The following is a 27269-nucleotide window of genomic DNA, read 5'->3' on the forward strand; positions in this document are numbered from 1 at the left end:
TCACACCATTCTTTTGTAAGCATCTCAAGGGTATTATAATAACCTTGAAACTCCCATAAATTATCAAGAGGACTCAGATGAACTTTCCTCATGAACTGACTTTACAATTGACATACAGAGGTTCTATTAATACTATCTTATTGGTTAGAGAATTGAACAAAGAGTGTAATAGATGTGTGTATATTTGGGAGAACAGGGGTAGCAAAGCATTGCTTAGATCAGGGTCCCAAGTTCAAATGCCGGGTAGAGTCAGACACCCCAATCTGAAGGGAGCAGCTGCTACTCTGGTCCAGCAGATTGTTGCCATGTGAGAATATAGGTTCACATTGTTACCATATTTTCTGTTGTGTTTTTTGGTTTGTTTGTTTGTTTGTTTGTTAGGAAACAGGAAACTTGAATTTTCTATGAAATCTTCTGTCTTTTAAATACTATCAACCAATTAAAAATGGGAAAACACTAGGTAGGCCAAGCAAAACACTTCTACAACCACTCAGTGGTGAATTCTAATTTAGATTATGGATGGAGTTCATGGTAGAGCCTTGGTTTGGTGACTTAAACCAACTCTGGCTCTTTGTCCATTCAGTATGGGTTTGGTTCCAGCTTTGTGGATGTGAATATTTCTCCCAAATGGCAATCTTGTATGTTGGCTTATATCCTATAAATGCAACTAGGAACTTCCTCAAGGTAAAAATAGTAAATAGATTCTATTCTTGGTTAGAGTCAGTCTGTTCAATAAGTAAGCGAAAAAGTGACCAGACTATGAGACACATAAAGAAAATAATCAGAAGGTAGTCCTTTTCGGTACCTTTTTCTCTCTGTCACCAGATCATAAATCTCTTAAAGGTCATGGTAAAGACTTTGGATTTGGTTTTTAAAATGTTAGGAAGCTATTGGAGTCTCATGAGCAGGGAAGGGATGTGATCCACCTTAATATTCTAAAAGGAACATTTCTAAAACTGATAGGAATGGTCTAGAGCTACAACCTGGGGCCTTCCAGAAAACCTGCCATTGCTGAAGGCAGCCTTTTCCCCTATTAATTATCCTCTCCTAGGAATGTTGTTATTATATTTTTGTGTTTATGTCCCTCCCCCCACCCCCTACCACCAGTGGAGATATTCTCCATGGTTCTTGGGCCAAATATCCTAAGGAACTTAGAGCCTATATCATCCTGAATGTATTTTCCAAGGTTAACCAACTCCTTTTCTGACTGAACTAACTTCCTTGTTTTTTTGTCTGGCTTTCAGGCCATTTCTCAGATATGTGACAGAGATAGAGCCTTCCAAATACCTGATATTCTTAACTGAGAGAACAAGTGATATGGTCTTGCAAATTCATCTAATTACTCAACATTATGCTTTTATCTTTCAGAAAATACTGAAGGAAGGACCTCTGCTGAAGAACTGTAATTCCTTCAAGAGATGGAAACTTAGGTATTTTCTGGTTCGAGGACAAAGGCTCTGTTTTGCACACCATCCCGCGGTAAGAAAATATATAGGATATATAGAATACTTATTCTGTAGAATATCTATATAATCTTGTCATTTGGGTGAGTGGGTTGGGGTTGCCAGGGAATGTTTTGTGAGGGAAAATAGGCTAATAGGTAAAGCCATATTGGCAAACATCAAGGTAGAAGTTGAGATCTTCTATTTTTCCTTTAACTTGTCCTTTTGGGCCAAATGGGGGACACTTTGCTCTCCCTTCCCTATTCTCTCTCCCTTACCTTTTATAGATTCCTCAATTAGCTTCTACATCAGAACCAACTACACAATTTGTGGTGCCCAGTACAAAATGAAAATGCAGGGCCCCTTATTTAAAAAAGCAAGGAAAAAATGTCATTAAAGACATTAAAATATAATGAAATGATTAGTCATAGCATCTTTTATTTGTTGTTTAATGTCATTCTAAGAAAAAATAAAATTTTAAATTATTAGCATTTTTGCCATTCATCTATATATTATATGATGCCAGTTTTATTTTATTTTATTTTTTTTAATAATGATTTTTTATTATATTATGTTAGTCACCATACAGTACATCCCCGGTTTTTGATGTAAATGATGCCAGTTTTAAAAGCAAATATAAAAGCATTTAACTCATATGAAAAACCACCAAAATTATATAATTCGTATTTAGTAGCTCATACACACATATGTATTTTGTTCTCACCAGTATACAAAACCAGCTCAATTGTTTTTATTTCACATCTTGAACTTATACATTCTACCAACACCCTGACTAGAAGGAAAAGGAATTATGGGCTGCTCTATCTTTCCCTTTTCTTCAATGTTATCATTTTCAGCATAAATTATGGGCCAATATAGGGAAGTAACATAAGTAAGAAAGAACACAATAGGGTGCCTTGGTTGTTCATATTTCTTAGAACACTATTGCTTTTTTCTGTGTTTGAGGCAAGTTCTAGTTCCTACAGAAAGTGTGGATTCTCAGGGTTATAAGCTCCCTTACTTAATCATAGATGTAACATGCTTACCTTGTACTTGCTTTGAGTCTCATTGAACTCCCACACATCATGGGTCCACTGGAATTCTATACTAATGGGCATTATGAATGCAAATGGAGGACGGGACATGGGGTGGATATGCAGATCGTGCATATCTCCTCTGCTTATGTTCATGAACAATTGTCCCATTGTGCTTCATTTCCAAAACTTGTTCAAAGATGATATTATTAAAAATGTCAAGATTGTAACAGCAGAGCATTAAACTAAGCACATGGGGCCTTGTATGAACGCACAGCCTGCATACCAGTGAAGCCAGCCCTCTCTGTATTCATAGTACCGCTTTTCTTGCTGCTGGCTGGATATTAGCTATTATAGCCAACATATAAGGAGACACAGGCCTCAAACTGGATAGGACTAGCAACAAAGTCAAAAGCTGCCAGCTGATAAAATAGGAGCTAATAACTCCTATCTGCTCCAGTAGGCCCTTAGCTAGACCATATCCCATTATCTTCTCCAGCATAAACCCTTAGTTTTGAATATTTCTGAACCACCTAAGCCTTCCGGTAAATCCACATAAGAGTTTTAGGAAGAGTTGTGTTTTGTTTTAGTTTGGTTTGGTTTTTGTATGTCACATGATATATCAACAAAAATCATGATGCTAAATAAATCCTAGCACTTAAGTCAGACAAATGATTGGTTCATGACTGCCAAAAATGCCTATTTGTGTGTGTGTGTGTGTTTACATTTTAGTGTCTCTTAACATTATTAACCAGATGTTTTTTTCCTTCTCCCTCTTATCTCTTTCCAGTTTGCACACTTTGAAACAATTGATCTGTCTCAGGTCGCCTTGGCAGAAAGCAGCTGTAAAAATCTTTGCCATAGTTTTTGTGTAAGTAATATTGGAAATGACCGAATGGGTAGGGGTGTGAGCTAGCTGGGTAGAGGGGTTGCCATACCCATGTGTTGCCTCTTTGGAGTTCAGGTTTCCCAAGTCTCCTTTGATCCCAAAGTATGTGTGGAAATCCACTTCAAGTAGTATTGCAAATGAGTGCTGAAGATTATTCATGTAAACATTTTCTACCAACCCAGTGAGAGAGAGGGAGAAGTGATGTTCCTTATTCTCTATTCTCTGATATAAAGCTGAGCTGATTTCTGGGTGGTGGGGAGAGTGAGTATTACAAAAAATCAATCCTCCTGGTGAACATAGAACATATCAAGATAATCAAGCTATGTGACACTCCCTCCTTTGATGAGGTGGATAAGAACCTAAATCTAAAGTGAAAGCTACCTTATGCTGAGATTATTGATGAGAGCGCCTCAAAGAAAACAGAGGATTTTCAAGGGATGCATTCAAGGGTTTGGCACTGCTGAAATGTCATAAGTCTTTGCTTATTCAAGTGAATCCAGACCAGAAAGCTCACTGAAAAATAGCAAGTCTATTGGCTCAGGAATTCTCCTTCCCATCTCCCTCTAGATCTGTCTTCTCCCAGCCTCAATGGTAGGTTATGGAGACAGGGGTTCCTCTTCAGGAGGGTGATACTTAGCAGACTAAAGAGGTAGAGGTCCAATACCCCACTTCTGTGGCTGGTGCACATTCCATTCTCTTTTAAAAGGAAAGCAGTAGGGGGGCGCCTGGGTGGCACAGCGGTTAAGCGTCGGCCTTCGGCTCAGGGCGTGATCCCGGCGTTATGGGATCGAGCCCCGCATCAGGCTCTTCCACTATGAGCCTGCTTCTTCCTCTCCCACTCCCCCTGCTTGTGTTCCCTCTCTCGCTGCTGTCTCTATCTCTGTCGAATAAATAAATAAAATCTTTAAAAAAAAAAAAAAAAAAAAAAAGGAAAGCAGTAGGATATAAGAAGGAGACCCTACTATCATTTCTCTCTCTCATTAAATCACACGGACCTAGGGTAAAGTTGAGAGTTCTGTTGACCCAGTCACAAAAATCTCAACCTTTGGGTGATGAGCATATAGGCTAATGTTTTTCATCTTCATTCTACAAAGAAGTCCCAAGGACTAGAATGCCCCTTAGCCTAATTAAAACACAGAGGCACCATTGATGAGCCCCACACACGAATGGGTTTGGACCAAAGGTGTGGCTGTTATCATAATTCCCTCTAGATTCTATTCCCATCTATCACAGAATCATGCTGTGCTACATGCAAAATGAGAAGAAAATTGTTTGTTGGTGTAGTGAGTTCTAGTTCCAAGATTTGGGGGGCTCATAGTAAAGGCAAGTAGGACCATTGAAACAATCACTGATGCTGTAGCCATCTGTGTCCCTCCTGCCTTCTGGGAAAAGACCAAGTCCTGACCATGGTCTGCCTCTGCTAGAGCCTCAACATGGCTTTCTCATTATTACTGCCAGGGTTCATACACCAACCAGGATTAAGAGACACAATGGTCAGATTCTCTTCAAGTTGTCCTTGACTATATGCAAGAAAGAAACTGGATTTTTAGACTCTTCACTATTTTCACTCTCCCCTCAAACAGAAAGAGGCAGACCCTGCTGAAGCATATACCCTTTTACCGTTTTTAAGTAGACAAAGCAACAGTAAGTGAGTAAGATTTTCAGACAACCTCATTGGAGTAATAGATGGTGCGTAGCTTAGTGTTTAAGAACATGTATTCTGGAGCCAAAAAATCTAGATTTTAATTCTGGCTCAGCTTTCTACCTGCTAGGTGGCCCTGGGAAATTCATTAAGTTCCCTTTGCCTTGCCTTTCCTGACTATGAAATGAGAAAAATAATAATGCCCATCTCATGGGGTCATAATGAAGATTGAAATAAATATTATACATAAAGTATAATATAGCAGTGCCTGGCACATAGTAAATGCTGTAAGTGTTATTTATTACTATTATCATTATTATTATTTTGGGTAGGTATCCTAGAATTTCTGTCTTACATTTAAGTGGCTCTGGAAATTTCTGTCTTACATTTAAGAAGTGGCTTGGTAGACCTGTCTAGTCCTTGAAGAGTTCACAGGCTCTGTTTGGGGGCAAAGTTGTGGAATGTGAGCCAGCTAATAATGTGACTTTTTGTTTAGGTGATCACACCACAACGAAAAGTTACCCTGGCTGCACCCAACCGGAAAGACATGGAAGAATGGATTAACGTCATTAAAACTGTCCAACAGGGAGAAATTCGTAAGGTAAGGGAAATAGTAGAGAATTCACACAACTTTCAGAAGTAAACACTTAATTGATTGCATTAGTTAAGCCACCTTTCAAACAGGGAAATAATAAGATGGAAGTAGAGACCACGTGGTGAGGAATTATAGATGGATATAATTATAAAAAGGAGGAATTCACTTAGACATGACCTTGGTAAGTATGTGGTTTAGATAATTCTGTACACATTTACTTGATATGTAGATGTTACTGTATGCCCAATGGATGAGGCCCTCAAGATGTATGGGAGCACTGTCTTTCTCTGCTTGACTTATTTCATTTAGCATAATCTCTTCCAGTCCCATCCATGTTGCTACAAATGTTGTGTGATCGTTCTTTCTGATGGCTGAGTACTATTCCAGTGTATATATGAACCACATCTTCTTAATCCAGTCATCTGTTGAAGGGCATCTCGGCTCCTTCCACAATTTAGCTGTTGTGGACAATGCTGCTATGAACATATGGTTTCACTCATTTATGGAACATAAGAAATAGCAGGGAGATCGGTAGAAGAAGGAAGGGAAGAATGAAGAGGGGGTAAACAGAAGGGGGAATGAACCATGAGAGACTGTGGACTCTGGGAAACAACCTGAGGGCCTCAGAGGGGAGGGGTTGGGGGATTGGGATAGGCCGGTGATGGGTATTAAGGAGGGCACATACTGCATGGTGCACTGGGTGTTATATGCAAATAATGAATCATGGAACATTGCATCAAAAGCTGGGGCTGTACTGTATGGTGACTAATATAACAAAATAAAAATTATAAAAAAAAAGATGTATGGGAGCAGCTAACTTAGATGTTCTTATGTTAACAAATCTGCAATCAACAGTTTAGACCTGGGTCTGCTGAGTAACTATAGTAACAGTTAAGGAAACTGAGGTTCACAAAGGAGAAGGAAACAAAGATGAAATAATTACTCCATAGCAATGAAATAACTACTCAGTAGCAAAGGCAGGATTTGGACCCAGGCTGTGTGACTCTAAAGCTTATGTTCTTAAACACTATGTCATTTTGCCTTTCTGTTTACCATCCACCACAAAAGAAATGTAGGAGGAAGATCAAGGAGCAGTCCTCTCCAAAGCTTAGCAAAGTTCTTTTTCTCCTTAGTAATACCGGTCCTGCAACAAATGGTACACCATTCAAACTCTGGGCTATGCACTTGATCCACTCTTCTGAAGCCCTTCCATAGTTAGAAGTTATGTAAGCTTCAAGAGGGGAGAGATTTTTGTCCTTTGTTTTCTTATATCAGTGTCTGGCACATAGTAGAGATGCAATAAATATTTGTTGAATAAATAAATGAATCTGAGGGTAGTCATGGAGCCAGGGTTTAGAGAGAGAATGACACATGGTTCATCCTAAAGCAAAATTCTGCTGTGCAGGTCTTGGAGATAAAGGGAAAATGAATCCACCCTTAAAAAAGAAGCTGATATTTTAAGTAACAAGCAAAGGGTAGAGAATTATTATAGGCATTTGGGATGGAGCAGTGATAATAATGGGTTTTATTTTATTTATTTATATTTTTTAAAGTTTTTTATGTAGTGTTCCATGATTCATTATTTGCGTATAACACCCAGTGCACCATGCAATATGTGCCCTCCTTAATACTCATCACCAGTCTATCCCAATCCCCCACCCCCTCCCCTCTGAAGCCCTCAGGTTGTTTCCCAGAGTCCTTAGTCTCTCCTGGTTCATTCCCCCTTCTGTTTACCGCCCGCTTCATTCTTCCCTTCCTTCTCCTACCGATCTCCCTGCTGTTTCTTATGTTCCATAAATGAGTGAAACCATATGATAATTGTCTTTCTCTGCTTGACTTATTTCACTTAGCATAATCTCCTCCAGTCCCGTCCATGATTGCTACAAATGTTGTGTAATCGTTCTTTCTGATGGCTGAGTAATATTCCAATAATGGGTTTTATAAGCAAAAACAATGCTATAGAAAAAAATCATGTGTTCTCATTTCTCTAGGACTTCTCAGGCTTTTGACCACTTATTTTCATAGTGATATACTCTGCTATTCATGGATTATGAGTACATGACAAGTTGACTTACCTGGGGCCTAGATATCTTCCCACATATCAATAAGACCTCTCCCAGTCCTATGTTGTCTATGCATAAAGGAGAGATTCTTGCTTAGAATCTGATGATGGTCTTTATATGAAATGCTTTCATCATTTTACTCCTTTGTTGTTTTCTTCTTTCTTTCCTAATAGAGAAACTCATCCCATTCCTCCCCTTCACTCCCATTAAGCCCACTATGGCACAGCATTAGTGGTAGCTACAAAAAGTTGTGATTTCCATGCTCCTCTTCTATTTTCATCCCTATGGGCCAATCCCTTTCCTTCCCTTGGTTTATCTCTATCCAAACTGGAGCACTTCTCATGAAACACACACTTTCAATTTGATGTAAAAGTTTACGTATGATATTTTTAATTTCAGTTATTAGTCTAGAAATGCAAAAGCTTCTAGAGAAAACCATCAGAGCATTGATGTGCTATTCCTGATTCAACTGAATTAAACATCTAGGTATTGACTACCTAGCATAAACTAGAAAGGAAAAAAATAATCTGCCTGTTTACTCTCAGAAGAATCGTGTTTCAGGTTGCAATCACAACCTCTGTGAAGCTGCTCCAGGGACCTAAATCTATTAAGGAACACTTTTAGCTGATAGTGAAATGTCACAGCACAAGCATCTTAGCAATTCATCTTGCATGAGTCTTAAAGAGTCAAATATGCTTTCTCTCATATATACCTTATCTCTAATGGTCTCTTCTATTCTCTGTCACCACCAATGCCGATACAGGGTGAAGGAAAATTAATTATGGACTTAGTGGTCTATTAAAGTCACTATAAGGTAATTGTATAACCTACTAGAATATAGGCAGTACACATTAAAGAATGAGCCCTTACTAGGCCCCCAGTTCTGTTCCATAGAGAGTTGAAAAGGAGGTGTGGCTTTGGCTCCTGGCTGCAATGAGATTTTAGGTAGTTGGGAAGACAATATATACACAAAGGAAACAGTTAAATGACAGTATTTGAGATAAATAATAGTTTTCAGACATCTTACAAGACAGGGCATGATTGTTTGCCAGATGAATGAAACAGACAGTAAAGTGGTATAGGAGTTCAGGAGACAAAAATATGGGATGGAGTTCTCTGGAAAGCGTTAATAGAGGATAGATTTGAGACTGACCTTGAAAGATGAATAGGATTTTATTGGTGACAGGGAATTAGGGGTAGGTGGAAATCCTAAACAGGGGAATTAATATAAGCAAAAGCTGAATAACAGAAAAAGAGAAGCTTTTTGCAATAGAGTGAAAGGGGAACTCCATTTGACCAGAAGAGTTTGGCAAAGTTAGTTTAAGAAATATCTGGAGAGGTTGCCTGAGCTTGATTGTAGAGGATTATCAATGCCAGGATAAAGAGTGGTGAAGAACTGTAGTATATCAAAGTTTAATTTAAAGATGGATTAGAAAAGAAAGAGAGTTTATCAAAGGGATACTTTAGAGATACAACCTGGATTAGATGAGGGAAAAACTGGAAGCAGAAGATCATAGAGGAAGCTAGAGATTAATTCAGACAAGACAAAATTAAGCTCCAGAATGAAAATAGAAAGGGAGGACAAATAGTAGATACTGAGATGGAGGTGGGGAAATCTAAATACATGAAAGAAGCAAAGGAGAGAGAGGAGTCATAAGCAGATAAAAGGTTTGAGCCTAGGAGATTTAAAGAAAGAATAAGAAGGAGAAAGTCGGAAATAAAGAGCTACTTAGAAGATTAGATTAAAAGGTTAGCTCTTTCTAATGAATTGTCATGGATCCATTGACTATGGGAATAGGAATAGACCTTAAGACTCATCTAGACTCCAGATTCTAAATGCTAAAGCATCTTTAGATCAAGTCATGCAACCTTTATTTAAATGCTTCCAAAGATGGAGAACTAAGTTTCTTACAAAAGAGTCAATTCTGGGGCACCTGGGTGGCTCAGTCAGTTAAGTGTCCAACTCTTGACCTCTGCTCAGGTCTTGATCTCCAGGTCATGAGTTCAAGCCCCATGTTGGGTGTAGAGATGACTTAAATAAATTTTAAAAAATAAGATTTTATTTATTTGAGAGAGGATGAAAGGGAGAGAAAATGAGATCATGAGCAGGGTGAGGGGCAGACGGAGAAGCAGACTCCCCACTGAGTGAGGAAGCCTGATGTGGGGCTCAATCCCAGGGCCCTGGGATCATGACCCAAGCCGAAGGCAGCACTTAACTGACTGAGCCACCCAGGCACCCCAATAAAAAACATTTTTTAAAGAGTCCATTCAATGTTCCTAAAGGTCTAAATTTTAGAAAGTTTTTCTGGTCTTTGGCCTAGTAGAATAACATTCTAACATTCAGTGTGTGCTATAAGAATGGCATCTGCTGCCTCTTGAGGTAGAAAGCTGCCTGTTATTGGAAACATTTAAAGCAAACTATTTAAGCAACTGCTTCTGAGAATGTTATATAGAAAATTAATTTTTCATAGTGACATTAGCAAGATGGTGGACTCGGTGGTCTCAATGCTCATCCCCTCCCCACAAAAACATCAAAAACATTAAATAAACAGCTACATGCCAACTAGAAGAGCTCTGAGAGAGCTCCAGAATATAATAAAGAAGCTGCAGAAACTCTATGGAGCACAGAGACAGAGTGGCCATGTAGAAGAGCATAGTAAGCAGCTTACTTGCATTGCCCCATCCTCCAGTCTGGAAGAGCTTGGGGCCAAAAAGAATCCCCTCAGCCTGACCTCCCTCCAAATGGGAGAAGGAGAGCAGGAGGATTCCAACAGTCTTCATCAGTGCTGTGGGCAAATGCAGCTTTCACCATGGAGATGCTCTACAGACTTCATTAATGCTAAATCAAATCAATCACAGCTGACTGGAACCTATGCTGCTGTGGACCCCCCACCCCCAAAGAGCTGCTATAGCAACCTCCCTGAAAAAGCTGCCACCACTGTGCCCCCACTGGGAAAGTGCCACTGCATGCACCCCACCAAAGCTGCCACCTACCACTGCATCCTGCTCCTCCCACCAGAGTCACAACCTCCATTTCTGTAACCATACACACATCCTGGACCCCAACTCCATGGCTCCACAGCACACAATCATGCCTCACACACCACAACACACAATCATGCCTCACACAATCATGCCTCACACACCTCACGCACTATGATAAAGGTACCTGTGTCCCAATCCCAGATACCACAATTTTTCTGGATGACCCTGAACTCCAACCCCAGTGCCAAGCCACTATACAGGTGCCCAAACCCAAGATATCAACACCACTGCCACTGCAAATGTGTTTGTGCCCCTAATCCTGGTACCATTACAACCACATGTGTGTCTACACACTGGACGTAGCAATAAGAAGGATCCTCTTAGAAATGACTTCCCTTGTGGAGGAAAAGGAGAACTGGAGGACCAAGCAGCCCTCACCACCAAGCTGCCCAACAGCCCTTACCACCACTATGGAAGCCCACAGCCTTGGCCAATGAGGTCCCCTGCAATCTTTGCCAACACTGGCCTCAGTTGATGGAGCTCCACAGAGACTTTGCTGCTGTGCCCTCCCTGAAGCAGGAATTGCTGCTACACGGTCTAGAGCCAGAGCTGCCATATCCAACCCAAATTAGTACTCTCACACCTACCTAGGTAAAAGTCTTTATCCCCAAAATGAGTCTAGAGTCTGGAAGAGGTGACTGCTCCATCACATGTGCAGACATCAACACAAGGGTACCAAAAGCATAAAAAAATCAAGAAAACAGAACACCATCAAAGAATTAACAATAGTTTTCCAGTAATTGACATCAAAGAAATAGAGATCTATGAACTTCCTGAAAGAGAATTCAAAATAATTGTTTTAAGGAAGTTCAGTGAACTACAAGAGAGCACAGATGGACTATTCAATAAAATCAGGAAATCAATATTTGAACAAAATTAGAAGCTCAACAAAAAGATAGAAATCATTAAGAAAGAGCCAAACAAATTCTGGTGCTGAAGAATACAATAAATGGAATGAAAAAATGCAGCAGGGAGCTTTAACAGAAGACTTGATCAAACAGAAGAAAGAATTTACAAATAGGTCATTTTAAATCAGTCAGAGAAGAAAAAAGAATGAAAAAGCATGGAGGAAAGCAAACAAATATATGCATTATGGGAGTCCAAGAAGAAGAGAAAGGGGCAGAAAGCTATTTAAAGAAATAATGGTTGAAAACTCCCCAAATCTTGGGAGGAAGATGGAAATCCAGATTCATGAAGCTCAAAAATCTTCATACAAGATCAACCCAAAGAAGACTACATGAAGACAAAATCAAATTGTTAAAAGTCAAGAGCAAAGAAAATTTTGAAAGCAGCAATAAGGGAACCCTAATAGGACTATAAGCAGTGTTCTCAACAGATATCTTGCCCACCAAGAAAGGGTGAGATTATGTAATCAAAGTACTGAAAGAAAAAAACTTACATACAGAAATACTATGTCTAGTAAAATTATCCTTTAAAATGAAGGAGAGGGGTGCCTAGGTGGCCCAGTCTGTTAAGTGTCCAACTCTTGGTTTTGGCTCAGGTCATGATCTCAGGGTCCCCAGGATTAAGCCCTGTGTTAGGATCTGTGCTTCATATGGAGTCTGCTTGGGATTTTCTCTATCTTTCCATCTGCCCCTCTCCCCATGCTTGCTCACTCACTCTCTCTCTCTCAAATAAATAAATGAATAAATCTTTTAAAAAATAAAATAAAATGAAAGAGAGATAAAGTCTTTCCCAAATAAACACAAACTGAAGGAGTTTGTCACCACTACACATGCTTTACAAGAAAGGTTTCGAAGAGTTCTTCCAATTTAAATATAAACACAATAAACATTATGAAAGCATAAATCTCACAAATAAATGTAAATATATAGATGTATGAGGATTACTATAACACTGGTAATTTATGCATTAATTTATGTAGTGGATAAATTACTTACAACCCTAAAATAAAAGTTAGTAGGTAAAACTTTGTTAATGGGTACACAATATAAAAATAAGCAAACTCTGCCTACAAGAACAAAGTGTATGTGTTGGGGGGAGTAACAGTATAATGTTTTTGTATGCTATTGAAGTTAAACTGTTAACAATTCAAAATAGAAGATTATAACGTGAGATATTTTATACAAGCCTTGAGCTACCGCCCCCCCAAAACAACTATAATAGATTCACAAAAGATAAAGAGAAGAAAACCAAAGCAAATCACTACAAAAAAATGATCATTAATAATAAAGGAAGACAACAAGAGAAGAAGACAAGGTCAAAACAGCTGAAAGACATACAGAAAACAAATACCAAAATGGTAATAATGAATCTTCACTTATCAATAATTGCTTTAAATATAAATGGATTAACTTCATCAATCAAAAGACAAGGAGTGTAATACTCTAGCTTCATCCATGTCATTGCAAATGGCAAGATTTCATTCTTTTTTATGGCTGAGTAATACTCCATTGTATATATAAATACCATTTCTTCTTTATCCATTCATCAGTCAATGAACATGGGCTGTTCCCATATCTTGGCTATTGTAGGTAATATTGCTATAAACATTGGGGTGCATGTACCCCTTTGAATTAGTATTTTTGTATTTTTTGGGTAAATACCTAGTAGTGCAATTGCTGGATCATAGGGTAGTTCTATTTTTAACTTTTTGAGGAACCTCTATACTGTTTTCCAGAGTGGCTACACAAATTTGTATTTCCACCAACAGTGCAGGAGGATTCCCCATAAGTCAGTCAGAGAAAGACAAACAGCATATGATTTCACTCATACATGGAATTTAAGAAACAACATAAATGACCACTGGGGAAAAGAGAGAGAGGCAAACTAAGAAACAGACTCTTAACTATAGAGAACAAACTGATGGTTACCAGCGGGGAAGTGGGTAAGGGGATGGGTTAAATAGGTGGTAGGTATTAAGGAGTGCACTTGTAATGAGTCCTGAGTGTTGTATGGAAGTGTTGAATCACTATATTGTACACCTGAAATTAATATTACACAGTATGTTAACTAACTAGAATTAAAAAAAAACTTCAATGAAAGACATGGACTGGCTGAATGCATAAGAAATAAGATCCAAAAATATGCTGTCTACAAGAGACTCAGTTTAGATGGGCATTAAGGAGAGCACATGATGTGATGAGCACTGGGTGTTATACACAACTAACGAATCATTGAACACTACATCAAAAACTAACGATGAAATATTTGTTGGCAAATTGAACTTAAATAAAAAAATAAAGAAATTATGGGCCAAAAGTGAAGGGATCAAAACAGGTATTTCATCCAAATTATAATCAAAAGAAAGCAGGGTGGCTATACTTATATCAGACAAAATAGACTTTTAAGACTAAAACTGTTTTTAGAGACAAAGAAGGGTATCATATAATGATAAAAGGGTCAATTCAACAGGAAAATATAACAATTATAAAAATATATGTACCCAACATCAGAGTACCTAAATATATAAAGCAAATAATGACAGATCTGAAAGCAGAAATTGGTATCAATACAATAATTGTAGGGAACTACAATACTGTACCTACAGTAATGTATAGAACATGCAGACAAAACATCAATAAACAGTTGACTTGAATAACACTATTGACCAAATGGACTTAACTGACATATACAGAAATTTCCACCCAACAGCAGCAGAAGACACATTTTTTTTCAAGAGTGCATGGAACATCCTCCAGCACTGATAGTATATTATGCCACAAAACAAGTCTTAAGAAATTTAAGAATATAGAAATCATTCCAAGTATCTCTTCTGACCATAATGGAATGAAATAGAAATAAATAACACCAAGAAAATGGGGAAATTCATGAATAAATGAAAACTAAATAGTACATTTTTTTAAAAATGTCTTTATTTATACATTTAAGTACTTTCTACACCCAACATGGGGCTCAAACTCACAACCCCAAGATCAAGCTTCACATGCTCTTCTGACTGAAGCAGCTAGGTGCCCCTAAACAGTATCCTTTTGAAAAACCATTGAGTCAAAGAGGAAATCCAAAAGAAATTTTAAAGTATCTTGAGAAAAACAAAAATGAAAATATAGTATACCAAAACTTAGGCATGTAGCAAAAGCAGTTACAAGAGGGAAGTTTATGGCAATAAGTGCCTCCACTAGAAAAGAAAGACGTCAAGTAAGAAACCTAAATTTACACCTCAAGGAGCTAGAAAAACAACAAACTAAGCCCAAATTTAGCAGAAGTAAAGAAATAATAAAGATTAGACAACTAAATCAAATAGAGAAAAAATATAAAAAGCCAACAAAACAAAGAGGTGATCTTTTTGAAAAGATGAACAAAATTGACAAATCCTTAGCTAGACCAACTAAGAAAAAAAGAGAGAAGATTCAAATAAATAAAACCAGAAATGAAAGAATAGACATTACAACAGATGCCTCAGAAATAAAAAGGATCACAAGAAACTATTGTAAACAAACTAGACAACCTAAAAGAAATGGGTAAATTCCTAGAAACATACAAACTACTAAAACTGAATCAGGAAGAAATAGAAAACCTGAATAGACCAATAACAAATAAGGAGACTGAATCAGTAATCACCAATCTCCCAATGAAGAAAAGCCCAGGAACAAAAAAAGAAAAGAAAAGAAAAGAAAAGCCCAGGACATGATGGCTTCATGGGTGAATTCTACCATTCAAAGAAAAATTAATACCAATCCTTTCTAAACTCTTCCAGAGTTTAGATACTAAACCACNGCTGATACTGACACCAAAACCAGGTAAAGACACTACAAGAAAAGAAAAACACAAGCCAGTATCCCTGATGAACATGAATGCAAAAATTCCTAGGAAAATACTAACAAACTGAATTCAGCAGTACATTAAAACGATCATACATTATAACCAAGAGGGATTTATCCCAGAAATGCAAGAATGGTACAAAATAGATAAATTGATCATTGTTTTTTTTCTTATACACAAGTTTCTTTTTTGGGTTTTTTTTTGTTTTATTTAATTTATTTGTCCCAAATTTATGATTTTTACATATCATTGCCTGGAAAACTGTTACATAAATTGTGGTATACTCATGATATGAAATACTATGTAGCCATTAAATCAGGAAGATATTCATATGCTGACATTCTATATTGTTGAGTCAAAAAAGCAAATTTGCAACCAATATATATTGTCTGACTTGTAAAAAGAAAATCACTGCATTTGAATGTGTATATATGCGTGTGTTTATATGTGCATAGAAAAACTGGTGGCAGAATATACCTCAGGTTGATAAAAATGGATCCTCCGGGGTGAGATTAAGGATAGTTGAGTCTCACTGTTTACCTTTTACACCCTGCATTGTTTCATTTTTTTTATAATAATATTTTTTATTATATTATGTTAGTCACCATACAGTACATCCCTAGTTTTTGATGTAAAGTTCCATGATTCATTACTTGCGTATAACACCCAGTGCACCATGTAATACATGCCCTCCTCAATACCCATCACCAGCCTATCCCATTCCCCTCCCCCCCCTTAAGCCCTCGGTTTGTTTCCCAGAGTCCATAGTCTCTCATGGTTCATTTCCCCTTCTGTTTACCCCCCTTCTTCTTCCCTCTCTTCTCCTACTGATCTTCCTACTTCTTATGAATTCTTATACATTAACAAAATGAAAGAAAAAAACCCCATGATCATCTCAATAATTTGGAAAAAGCATTTGACAAAGTTCAACACTCATTCACCAAAACTTTCAACAAAATAGAAATAGAAGGGTCTTGCCTTAAGACAATAAAGGCCCATATTTATTGCCTTAAGACAATGAAAAGCCCATAGCTAACATAATCAATGACAAAAATGGAAAGTTTGCTTTCTAAGATCTGGTACAAGGCAAAGATGCCTACTCTCACCACCTTTTTTCAACATAGTACTGGAAATCCATGCCAATGTAATTAGTCAAGAAAAAGAAATAAAAAGCATTCAAATTAGAAAGAAAAAAGTAAAAATGTCTCTGTTTACAGATGACACAATCATATATATAGGAAAACCGACAACCTCAACAAAATTTTTTATTAAGTTTTAATTTTAATTCCAGTGTAGTTAAATTATGGTGTTATATTTCAGGTGTACAATATAGTGATTCAACACTTTCATACATCACCCCGTGCCCATTATGACAAGTGCCCTCCTTAATCCCCATCACCTATTTGACCCATTTCCCCTCCCCTCTGGTAACCATCAATTTGTTCTCTATAGTTAAGAGTCTATTTCTTTTTTTAAAAAAAAGATTTTTTATTTATTCGACAGAGATAGAGACAGCCAGCGAGAGAGGGAACACAAGCAGGGGGAGTGGGAGAGGAAGAAGCAGGCTCATAGCGGAGGAGCCTGATGTAGGGCTCGATCCCACAACGCTGGGATCACGCCCTGAGCCGAAGGCAGACGCTTAACCGCTGTGCCACCCAGGCGCCCCAAGAGTCTATTTCTTGATCTCTCTTTTTTCATTTGCTTGTTTTGTTTAATAAATTCCACATATGAGTGAAGTCATATGGTATTTGTTTTCCTTGACTGACTTATTTTGCTTAGCATTATACTCTTTAGCTCCATCCTTGTTGTTGCAAATGGCAAGATTTCATTCTTTTTTTATGGCTGAATAATATTCCATTGTGTGTGTGTATCATATACATATATACGTGTGTGTGTGTGTGTGTGTGTGTGTGTGTGTGTGTGTGTGTGTCACATTTTCTTTATTCATTTATCCATTGAGGGACATTTAGGTTGTTTCCATATCTTGGCTATTGTAAATAATGCTGAAATAAATATGGGAGTGCTGATACCTCTTTGAGATCTCAATTTCATTTCCTTTGGATATATACCCAGAAGCAGGAATGCTGGGACATAAGATAGTTCTATTTTAAAATATTTGAGGAATGTTCATACTGTTTTCCATAGCGACTGCACCAATTCACATTCTCACCAACAGTGCACAAGGGTTCACTTTTCTCCCTATCCTCACCCACATTTGTTATCTTTTGTCTTTTTGATAATAGCCACTCTGAGTTGAGATGATATATTACTGTGGTTTTTAAAAAAAATTCCAGTATAGTTAACACAGAGTGTTATATTAGTTTCAGGTGTACAATATAGTGATTCAACAATTCTGTACATCACCTAGTGCTCATCATGACAAGTGCAATTCTTAATGCCCATCATGGGGATAGATAAAATAGGTAAAATATCATTGTGGTTTTTGTGTGTATGTTTGTGTATATGTATATGTGTGTGTATATATCTATATCTATATCTATATCTATCTATATCTATATATATATCTCCACACACATCTTCTTTATCCATTCATCTATAGATGGGCACTTGAAGCCTCAACAAAATTGTTAGAATTAATGAATGAATTCTGTAAAGTTGTAGGATGTAAAATCAACATACAACAATCAATCAGATTTCTATACATAAATGAACTATTTGAAGAAGAAATTAAGAAAAAAAAACCTATTCACAATAACAACAAAAAGAATAAAATACTTGGGGGCGCCTGGGTGGTGCAGTTGTTAAGCGTCTGCCTTCGGCTCAGGGCGTGATCCCAGCGTTCTGGGATCGAGCCCCACGTCAGGCTCCTCCGCTGGGAGCCTGCTTCTTCCTCTCCCACTCCCCGTGCTTGTGTTCCCTCTCTCACTGGCTGTCTCTGTCAAATAAATAAATAAATAAAATCTTTTTAAAAAAAGAATAAAATACTTGGGAATAAGCTTAACCAAAGAGGTGAAAGAGTTGTACACTGAACATTATGAAACATTGATGAAGGAAATTGAAGAAGACATAGATAAATTGATAGATCTCCCATATTCATGGATTGTAATAATTAACACTATGGAAATGTTCATACAAAGTGATCTATAGATTCAGTGCAATCCTGATCAAAATTCCAATGGCATTCCTTACAGAAATAGAAAAAAATTCTAAAATTTGTATAGAACCACCAAAGATCTGAAAATAGCCAAAGTAATCAGGAGCAAGAGGAACAAAACTAGAGGCATTGCATTTCCTAACATCAAAATATATTACAAAGTTAGGGGTGCCTGGGTGGCTCAGTTGGTTAAGCATCTGCCTTCAGCTCAGGTCCTCGGATTGAGCCCTGCATCAGGCTCCCTGCTCAGAGGGAAGTCTGCTTCTCCCTCTCCCTCGTCCCCTCTCCCAACTTGTGCAGTCTTTCTCAAATAAGTATATAAAATCTTTAAAAAACATATTCTGAAGTTATAGTAATCAAAACAGTATTGTATTGGCATAAAAGCAGACATATAGACCAATGAAACTAAATAGCACATAAATAAACCCATGCTTCTACAGTCATTTGATCTTTGACGAGTGTGCCAAGAACACAAAATAGGAGGATAGTCTCTTCAATAAATGGTGCTGGGAAAATTGGATATCTGTATGCAGAAAAATGAAATTGGACCCTTATCTCACACCATATACAAAAATCAACTCAAACTGAATTAAAGACTTAAACATAAGACCTGAACCTATAAAACTACTAGAAACCTATAAAGCTACTATGACACCAAAACAACAAGCAAAAAAGTAAAAATAAATAAATGGGATTACATCAGACTAAAAAGCTTCTGCATAGAAAGAAAACAATCAACAGTGAAAAGATAACCTAAGGAATGGGAGAAAATATTTGCAAACCATATATCTGATAATATCCAAAATAGATAAGTCATGCCTACAACTCAATACCCCCCCCCAAAATCTGATTTAAAAAAAGCAAAGGTCATGTATAGACATTTTTCCAAAGACATAAAAATGGCTAACAAGTACATGAAAAGGTACTCAACATCACTAATCATCACTAATGTAAATCAAAACCACAATGATATTTTACCTATTTTATCTATCCCCATGATGGGCATTAAGAATTGCACTTGTCATGATGAGCTCCAGGTGATGTACAGAATTGTTGAATCACTATATTGTACAACTGAAACTAATATAACACTGTATGTTAACTATACTGGAAATTTTTTTTAAAAACCACAGTAATATATCATCTCAACTCAGAGTGGCTATTATCAAAAAGACAAAAGATAACAAATGTGGGTGAGGATAGGGAGAAAAGTGAACCCTTGTGCACTGTTGGTGAGAATGTGAATTGGTGCAGTCGCTATGGAAAACAGTATGAACATTCCTCAAATATTTTAAAATAGAACTATCTTATGTCCCAGCATTCCCGCTTCTGGGTATTTATCCAAAGGAAATGAAATTGAGATCTCAAAGAGGTATCAGCACTCCCATATTTATTTCAGCATTATTTACAATAGCCAAGATATGGAAACAACCTAAATGTCCCCCAATGGATGAATGGATATACATATATACATATGTATATATGATATATATATACATACACGCGCACATATATACACATACATACATACACATACACAATGGAATATTGTTCAGCCTTCAAAAAGGAGGAAAATGAGGGGTGCCTGGGTGGTGCAGTCAGTTAAGCATCAAACTCTTGGTTTCAGCTCACATAGTGATCTCAGGGTCGTGAGACCTTAAGACTCTCTCTCCCTCTCCCTCTACTCCTCCCCACTGTACTCTCTCTAAAATAAATAAATAAATCTTAAAAAAATTAAAAGGAGGAAATTCTGCCGGTTGCAACAACATGGATGAACCTGGAGGATATTATGTTAAACTAAATAAGCCCGACACAGACAAATACTGCATGATCTCACTTATATGTGGAATCTAAAATAGTCAAACTTGGCATGCCTGAGTGGCTCAGTTGGTTAAGCGTCTGCCTTTGGCTCAGGTTATGATCCTGGGGTCCTGGGATCGAGCCCCGCATCAGGCTCCCTGCTCACCAGGGATTCTGCTTCTCCCTCTCCTTCTGCCCCTCTCCCCTGCTCATGCTGTCTCAATCCCTCTCTCTCTCAAATAAATATATAAAATCTTTTTAAAAAATAGTCAAACTTAAAGAAGCAGAGAGTAAATGGTGGTTACCAAGTGCTAGAAGAGGAGGAAATGAGGAGATGTTGGTTAAGGGGTACAAAGTTTCAGTTATGCAGGATGAATAAGTTCTGAGATCTAATGTACAACAATGTGTCTATAAGTAATAATCATTCATTGTAAACTAAAATTTGCAAAGAGGGAAGATCTTAAGTGTTCTCAATACACACGCACATAGAAAGAAAGAGAGTGGTAACTATCTGAGGTGATGGATATGTTAATTAGTTTGGCTTTGGGTGATTATTTCACTATATGTATGTGTGTACATTTATATATGTTTATCAGATCATCAAATTAAATTAAATATATATAACTTTAAATTGTCAAATTCACCTGAGTTTTTACAGTTCACTTTAAAAAGAAAATTAGTTTTTTTCTGGTGGGTAGACTAGATGAAATCTAACATTCCTTTCAATTTGAGAAGCTTATGATTCTAAGATTTAATTAAGCAGATGAGAAAACTGAAACTCAGAGGAGTTCAGTTGCCTTGCCTAAAGTCATAGTTTGTTGTTGCAGAATTGAGATTTCAGATCTCCTAACTCTTAATCCATGCTCTTGGAAGAACATCTTAAATTCTGACTAATTATCTTCATTCTCTCTTCTAGTCCCCACCACTTGTGATTATGCATGCAGTAATCTGACACACAACTAGTGGCTCTAAGCCAGACAACTAGATTGTGTAGAGCAACAAATAGATTCAAGTTGGCCAAATGATACTCTAGCTCATGCATAGTGTTTTCACAGCTAATGATTTGCTCAGGATGAACATATTTACACTTGTTGTGTAATTACTAATAGCTTCCCCCTTTCACTCTTAAAGTGTCCTGATTTGGATGATATGGTTACCTTACTAATGGCCAACCCAGGAGGCCCTAACATTTTGTAGTTACTAAACCTTGATATAACAAAGCAGTTGAGTTTAAGTTACAGCAAAACCAGTGATTCTGTTATATCTAAACATAGCCTTGCATCACATAAGCCGTCCTAAACAAGATTCCCTTAAGAAAATGCATCTTTAGAAGATTTTGTGCCTTATGGGATGTTTCATCTGAGACTCATGCACTTTGCAGATACTTCATGTTGTTAAGTTCTCACATTTGGATAGTGCAGTAGAGTTTACAAAATGCCTAGACTAACAAGATCTTCTTTAACTAGTAGAAAGATAATTACTGTACCTATCTGCGTTCTGGATTATGCTGAGAAGGATTCAGGAGATGGAGGAAATAGCCTTAGTTGCCCTAAAACATCAGAGTATGATTGGAGTGATGGTCTCTGCATGAATGTATTCACCTAAATATTTTAGAGGGGATAAAAATCAAGCACAAAACCCAGCAACCACACACTGAAAGAAACTTAAGTCAAACTGTCTTCATTCAGAGATCAGTGGTTTGTATACATGCCAGTTTTTCATCTGTCTTCAAAATGGATTTTAATCTGTGTCAACCACTAGAAAAGCCTGTAATGATATACTATATTAGTTTCCTAGGACTGCCACAGCAAATTACCATAAACTGAGTGAATTAAAACAACAGAAACTTATTCTCTCACAGTTCTGTAGCCTAGAAATCCAAAACCAAAGTGTCAGCAGAACCATGCTCTCTCTGAAGGCTTTAGGGGAGGATCCTTCTTTGCCTCTTCTTAGCTTCTGGTGATTGCAGACATTCCTTGACATGTTAAAAACATTACTCCAATCCCTGGCTCCATCATCACATGGTTGTCCCCTGTGTCTTCATGCTCTGTGTCTTCACATGGTGTTGTTCTCTCTGTGTGTAGCTGTGTCCAAACTTTCCTCTTCTTATAAGGACACCAGTCATTGGATTAGGGCTATCTGTGGTCTAATTCAGTATGACCTCTTTTTAAATCTACTATATCTCCAAAGACCCTATTTCCAAATAAGGCCACATTCACAGGTACTGGTGAATAGGACTTGAACATATTTTGAAGGAAGAACAGTCTATCCTCCGCCCATACCCCCAAAACTCATGGCCTTCCTACATGCAAAATACATCCACCCTATCTTGACATCCCCCAAAGACTTAACCCATTCCAGCATTAATTCTTAGCTCACAATCTGACCTTCTAAATAATCTAAATCAAGTATGGAAGAGACTTTTTGTATGGTCCATCTTAGGGAAAAGCTCCTCTCTATTCGTGAACTTGTAAAACCTAGAAAACAAGTTATCCACCTGCAAAATACAATGCTGTGACAGGCATAGGATAGACATTCCCATTCTGAAAGAGAAGAAATTGAAGGAATAAGAGGGTTGGTGGTCTAAAGCAAGCTGACAGCCCAGTAGAGCATATTCCATTAGGTTTCCAGGCCTCAGAATAATTCTCTGGTGGCTTGATATTCTTTCCTCTGGCCCCATTCTCTGAAGTTCGCAGGGGTGGGAGCCCCCCCAACCAAGGAAGTGGCCCTACCTTCTGGATCCAGGAATACAGTGACCGCACCTCCAGGCCACCACTTTCTGGATCTGTGGTGGCAGGGGCAGCATCTCTGGCTTCTGTACCACCCTCAGCATCCCTGCTGACCTCTGAGCCCCCTTAGAGGCATTCTTCCATTTTGTTGAAGAATAACACATGTTCACAGCCAAGTAACTCTACCAGCCTGTTTTCTGCTTGTAGAATCCCCAAAGTCTGACAGTCTTTCTTCATTTGGTCCCATGTCTGACCCTTCAGTCCAAGCTGGCAATGTTTCTGCTGAGATAGTTTATTGGATCCATGTGTCATACATCTAATCCCTCCAGCAGAAGTTTGTTCAGCCACACTCTTAGTGCTCTCTCCAAAGCACATTTTCTCATGTTTTGCAATATATGTAGGCTAATAATTTTCCAAATCTTCAAATTCTGGTAACTTTTTGCTTCATAGTTCTGGAATGGACTGAAACTTGCACATTCTAGGAGAGCTCACTTGTCACTTTGTAATGAAATGATATGTTTAGGAAGTTTTCTCCTCCACTAGACTATGAGCTTCCTGTGGCAAGAAGTTTGGATCATTTATCTCTATGTCTCCAGTGTCTAGCTTCATAGATGACACAAGGTTGGCTCTTAGTAACTATTGGAGGAGGGAAGGATGTTGAAAGGAAGGAACATACTTGTAGAGTTATAATTTAGTGGCTTGGGAAGTAGAAAGGTGCTGGGAGCTCAGACTGCCAAAACCAAGATTATGTCACTTCCTCAGGACTCTTCACCATCTACTCTGATCTTCTTGGAGCTTTGTCAGGGTCTAAGCATGCAAGAAACATTGCAATCACAAAGTGATCCCAGATCAGGTGAGCCTTTAGCTCATCAAAATAGCTTTTCTTTCTGGAACCTTCCTGATCAATCCAGCCACAGCTTAGCACATAGCCAGAATGCCAGAAGGGGGAAGGATGGAACAGAGAGTGCCATGTGTAGGCTATGGTTTAGATGGCTAATTTCTGTAAATTTTTTTTAAAGATTTTATTTATTTATTTATTTGACAGAGAGACAGCCAGCGAGAGAGGGAATACAGGCAGGGGGAGTGAGAGAGAAAGAAGCAGGCTCCCAGCGGAGGAGCCTGATGTGGGGCTCAATCCTGGGACTCTGGGATCACGCCCTGAGCCAAAGGCAGCCGCTTAATGACTGAGCCACCCAGGTGCCCCTAATTTCTGTAAATTGATCAAGGCTGAATACTTAATGTGCTAGAACCCTCAGTACCTCTCTCTCTCTAATGGACCACTATCAGAGGGCATCAGGGAGAACATATAGTTCTTTTTAAAGTTTTGTTATACCTTTACACACCCTACCCATTATATTATATAAATATAACCCATTACTTATCGTCAAGAATAAAAAGCTAAATGTGTACACCTAGGTCTACTCTCAAGAGGAAGGCAGAAAGGAAAAAAATCAGACATTCACAGGAATTAGAGAAAAAGTGGAAAAGTCCCATGGAATGCACACCCAGAACAAACTTGGGTGTTGTGGTGCCCACCCCTTCCTTTCTCCTTTCAACCCCCAAACTAGTTGCTGATATACCTTCTGCCTTCCCCACAGTCATGAAGAGTCAGGCTGTGATACACAAATGCAGTATTTACAGGCGGGTTAACAGTAAATGTCAAATTCAATACCATGAAATAAGACACCAAACAGGATATCATTTCATGAAGGCAAGGACTTTGTCTTGTTCATATAGCTCCAATGCCTTAAAAGATGCTAAGCACATAGTAGTTACTCAGTAAATATTTTGTTTAATGAATTTTGAATGAATTACATTGATTAACCAGGAAACTGCTATAGGTAGTCAGAGTGTAGCATTCAGAAAAAAAAAAATGTTTGGGCAAGAAGCCCCTGAGATGAAACTGTTGTCCAGGTAATGCACTACTCTGCTTACCTGGCAGTGGTAAGACCAGGAAGGGGAATGTGTATCTCCAGGAGATAGTTAAAGCATTCCTTAGCCCAAAGTCTGCCTCCTCCCTTTCTTGCCCGGCCAGATGACTTAGATTATCACTGTATGTCCAACTAACCACCTCCTTTAGCTGACTACTCAAAGAGAACCACGCTCAAGGCTAACAGAACTAATTTAGACTAAATCAATACAGTGGTTTGGTCAAGCAGTATAGAGATCATTCCTCCTGTCTCCAGCTCCAATTGTAGGACCTACCTCCCTATTCTTTTGCTCTTTCCAAAACCACTGGGGAAAAACTGGAGGTGGGAGATTTGTTAGGTATTGGCTCCAATATTCAGTCTTCCTCTTCAGATGCTCTGATACCTAACTGGCCATTTCAGACTTAGAAGCAGGTTTTCTGTTCTTCCCTAATATGTCTCTATGATTAACTCTCTATTCTCTCTTCTCTTTTACTTATTTTAGATACCTGCAGCAGAAAACAACCCTTTCCTTGTTGGAATGCACTATTGGTACTCCAGTCACAGCCCCCGGACCCAGCACTGCAATGTCTGTCGAGAAAGCATTCCTGCCTTATCTAGAAATGTTATCATCTGTGAAGGTACCTTTCTGATTATTTTAGGAAATGGAGCCCAGTGGGTGGAGATAGGGATGAAGGCTCGTGTGGCTTTAGTGTCATTGACTTGTACTAGGTCATTGACTCTAATATAAGATTAATTCTGACACTTAACAGACTGAAGAAGAGAGATAGGAAGAAGCTGGCATGAGAAGAAATTCTCATGAATTAAATGGAGGGTTGGATCTGAGAGGATTGGACAACATGGTCACAAGAGCTGGAATAACAGAAATCACCTCATTCTTGCCATCAGTTTCCATTCAAGCCAGATAGTAGATAATTTAGCCAGTAAGAATAAACAGGAGCTAGATAATATGAGAAATAGGCCTTTGGAGGTGGGTCAGAACTATTTAGATGCATCTAAGTACTTTCCGAGAAGCTTAGGGAAGGGCCTTAGAATCTTCATCGTCACCAGATTCACATCCATCTTTTCTTCCTTTTTTCATAGTGTGCAAAGTGAAGTCTCACAAATTATGTGCTTTGAGAGCAAGCAAAGATTGCAAATGGAATACTTTGTCTATCACTGATGACCTCCTCATGCCCGCTGATGAAGTAGTGAGTACCAACCATCTTCTCCTACAGCCACTCTTTCCCATCTCTCCTGTAGTCAGGATACACAGGGCAAGGAAGACTTCTTCCTGTCTCCATACAACCCAAGTAGATATCCTCCCTAGGCTTACAGTTCAACCAATCTAGAAGAATGAAAGCCCCCTACTTCCAGCTGTCATCACTTGCTAGCATTGGAGTGGGGAGGGCAAGACCATGAAGAAATTTGTTGGGGTTACTTAATGTCTTCCATGAGGTAGTATAGTTACTCCAGCCGGACCTTTCTCTCCTTATATCTCTAACTTCTACCTCTTTTCTTTTTTCTTTTTTTTACCCTTCAGAAGACTATGCCTCATCAGTGGGTAGAAGGAAACATATCTGTCAGTTCTCAATGTGCAGTATGTCATGAGAACTGTGGCAGTTACCAAAGACTTCAAGATTTCCGGTGTCTCTGGTGTAATTCTACGGTAAGACTCTTCTTATCTCTTTGATACTTAGAGAACTTGATTTTTAGAGATGGGGTGGAGTTAAGCTATGTGCCTATACATAGATAGAAATCTCAGAGACCCTTACCCCAAAATAGATTATGCAGCTTACATAGTATAGAGCTCAGTATCTTGCCTTTCCAGACCTGGCTATGGGTCTTGGAGAGAAAGACTTGACTCTCATCTTTAATGGTTCTTAAATGGCAAGGTGTACTAGCAAATGGGAGAAGCTGAACTCTGTTATGACAGTATGGGCAATTAAAAAAAACTAAGTTCTGAGTCTATCCTTAAGAAACCTTCTCCCATCCTCTTTCAGTATTTCCTGGGAACTTAAAATCTTTGTTAATTAATAATGGTTAATAATATTAACATATTACTATTGCCACAATGTATTGTTTGTGTACATGATCTCATTTAATCCTTACAACAACCCTAAAATAGGCCTCATTGTCCCCACTTATAGCTGAGAAAAGTGAGGTTCAGAAAAATGAAGTGATTTGCTCAAGGTCATGCAGGCAGTAAGCAAAAAGAGTCTTGATTCATACATAGTTCTGCAAAAATCATATTCTTAACTGCAA

General features: G+C 38.2%; 1 protein-coding gene across 1 annotated transcript in view; it reads left to right on the forward strand.

Moving 5' to 3' along the window:
- The window catches only part of DGKK (diacylglycerol kinase kappa), a 181647-nt gene that overhangs the window by 40878 nt on the left and 113500 nt on the right, over positions 1 to 27269 (forward strand). Inside the window, exons 2-7 of the mRNA XM_040631564.1 lie at positions 1369 to 1479; positions 3267 to 3347; positions 5504 to 5608; positions 25510 to 25645; positions 26109 to 26215; positions 26551 to 26673. Of these exons, the coding sequence (XP_040487498.1) occupies positions 1369 to 1479; positions 3267 to 3347; positions 5504 to 5608; positions 25510 to 25645; positions 26109 to 26215; positions 26551 to 26673 (663 nt within the window). The remainder of the gene's footprint in view (positions 1 to 1368; positions 1480 to 3266; positions 3348 to 5503; positions 5609 to 25509; positions 25646 to 26108; positions 26216 to 26550; positions 26674 to 27269) is intronic.

This window comes from Ursus maritimus, assembly GCF_017311325.1.
Source record: "Ursus maritimus isolate PB19 chromosome X unlocalized genomic scaffold, ASM1731132v1 scaffold_X1, whole genome shotgun sequence".
Taxonomy (NCBI): domain Eukaryota; kingdom Metazoa; phylum Chordata; class Mammalia; order Carnivora; family Ursidae; genus Ursus; species Ursus maritimus.